Source organism: Carassius carassius, chromosome 10 (assembly GCF_963082965.1).
Source record: "Carassius carassius chromosome 10, fCarCar2.1, whole genome shotgun sequence".
Classification (NCBI taxonomy): Eukaryota; Metazoa; Chordata; class Actinopteri; order Cypriniformes; family Cyprinidae; genus Carassius; species Carassius carassius.
Window position 1 is genome coordinate 920,919 of NC_081764.1, and position 2,500 is coordinate 923,418.

At 34.8% G+C, this 2,500-nt stretch overlaps 1 protein-coding gene across 3 annotated transcripts in view; it reads right to left on the reverse strand.

The window, feature by feature from the left end:
- arhgap9 (Rho GTPase activating protein 9) overlaps positions 1 to 2,500 on the reverse strand; it is a 35,196-nt gene that overhangs the window by 5,708 nt on the left and 26,988 nt on the right. For 2 of the 3 annotated variants that reach the window (XM_059559593.1, XM_059559592.1), the window contains exons 14-17: positions 2,465 to 2,500; positions 1,214 to 1,312; positions 952 to 1,029; positions 56 to 109 (exon numbers count right to left, since the gene is read on the reverse strand). The exon at positions 2,465 to 2,500 is cut by the window's right edge and continues 84 nt beyond it. In XM_059559593.1, coding sequence (XP_059415576.1) covers positions 56 to 109; positions 952 to 1,029; positions 1,214 to 1,312; positions 2,465 to 2,500 — 267 coding nt within the window. The remainder of the gene's footprint in view (positions 1 to 55; positions 110 to 951; positions 1,030 to 1,213; positions 1,313 to 2,464) is intronic. The other variant, XM_059559594.1, reaches the window with a different exon arrangement.

Here is a 2,500-nt window from a genome sequence, read left to right on the forward strand (position 1 = left end):
TCTCGGTCAGAAAGCAGAGCGGCGACAGCGAGACTTCTGTTTATAAGAGACAAACCTTGAACTAAATCCTCAGGGAAGAGATAGCGTCCGTCCGTGGTCACGGCTCGCTCTGCAAGAACCCACAGGAATTACACGCGTGACATACATCTCAGCATGCATGTCACATGACCAGGCCGCTCTTCTGTTAGTGTTTTCTGCAACTCTATTTCTGACCTTTTGACCCTGATCTTACAGTGCATCACATCTGCACATCATCTGACCAATAAATGAATCAATCCTCAGTTCGCTGTAGTGCAAAACTCTCACTCACAGGATAAACTGCATATGCATTGCAATGGCATCATTTGGGTGTTTTCAAAAGCATTGGGAGAAAAACAAATGAATCTCAGTTTTTACACAATGAAGTATTCAACCACTCAAACCCGTTACCAAAGTCACTGTGGAAAAAACACTTTACTGTTAAATCATGGGAAATGTACATTTATCAGTAAATAAAAACCAGCAAACTGGTCCCAAATTAAAAGCATCTCTTTTATTTTTCAAATCATTAAATTATTTCTAGTGCTGTCAAACGATTAATTGCATCCAAAATAAGTTTTTGTTTACATAATATATAAATGTGTACTGTATATATATATATATATATATATATATACATGTAAAGTTTTTTAAATATGTACATGAATGTGTGTATATTTATTAATGCCTCAGAAATACATGCAGTACATATATTTTGTAAAAAAAAAAAAAAAATTATTTTTAATGCAATTAATCACAATTAATCGTTTGACAGCACTTATAAATTTGACTGTTTATGTCATCTCAAAAAAGCTATTGCTGCTAGTTGGCACGAATCATTCCCAGTGAGACCAGGACATGCATTGTGTTTTGATTGCTCTGAATGATGGCTATGAGTATGATATTGATGATGTGATATCGACTCTCTCTCACCGTGATTGACAGCGAAGCGCAGCTTCTGGATGATGGCCAGATTCCCGCTGACTCTATAAATCCCATCAGTCTCCAAACCTGAATAAGATGTGGTTAAGATTAGCAGATAAGAGTTTTAAAAAATCACTTTGATTCAGAACAGTTTTTCGAATGAATCCTGCAGACTCGATTCGTTCTGATTCACTCTCAAACTCAGCGTCATAATGACTCACAATCAGGTTTTATTCAACACAAAGTAGTGTTTGTGAGCGAGTGAACGCACCTCTTCTCTCCACGGCTTCGGTGCATTTCCTGACGAAGTGAGGGACGACGCTTTTCTCTCGCTCACACAGCAGCTCCAGCCCACAGCCGAACACCTGATCTGAGATCAGACACGGAGCAAATCCGTAAAAATCAGTCTATAACTTTCAAAAAATGTGCTAACACTTTACTTAAAGCCTTTTTGTATAATGCATAAGAAAATTGGTTTTAATGCATTAATTATGCACCTTATAATGCATCGTACAATCTCATGAATAACTGTAAGCACAGTTAATACATTATAACACTATAACGAGTCTTTGTTACATTAAGCATTCTGAATTTGGTTGTAATTATCTACAAAAAGATACAATGTATTAAAATGCACACTATGAATTATTATAATGCATTATACCTTTTAATAACCCTTTATGATACAAAAAGTATCAGAAATCAGAAATCGCAAAGAAATTGCATTGAATTAAACAACAAATTAAAAGTTAAATGATGACAGTGTAGCAACATTGTAATGTTTCCAAACATTTGACAAGTGCTCTATTTCCATATATTCAGTCGTAGCCATTTAATATCAATACAATTATTTTAAATAATATAACTAAAATGGCTTATTATAATATGTAAATAAAATGATTTGTGACCCTGGAGCACAACACTTAAGTCTCTTATGTGTCAATTTTCAAAACTGAAATGCATAATAATAATAATCATCTCTCCATTGATGTGTGGTTTGTTAGGAGGACAAAACTATTTGAAAATCTGGAATCTTGAGGGAGCAAAAAAATCTAAGTATTGAGGAAATCATCTTTAAAGTTGTTCAGATGATGTTCTATGCAATGCATATTACTAATCAAACATTAAGTTTTAATATATTTACGATAGGAGATTTACTAAATATCTTCATGGAACATGATCTTGACTTAATATCCTCATGATTTTTGGCATAAAAGAAAAATAATACATTTTGACCCATACAATGTTTTTTTTATCTATTGCTACAAATAAACCCCAGAGACTCCAGACTGCTTTAGTGCTCCAGGGACACACATGACATGAGTCATGAGTAAACAGAAAAGCATACTAGGGTTGATTTACAGCAGTTTTAATGTGCAAGGATCTCCGAAAGCCTTGAAGGATGATTTTGTTGTCTGGCTGTAATGTTTATTGTTCTTGAGAATCGATTGGTTCCTCTGTGCCGTTATTCTTACACTTGTGGTGTGGACTGTATATTTATAGTTATGATAGTTTGGCTGACCTTTGATGAGTCCTTTCTCCTGCAGCGTCTGCAGCG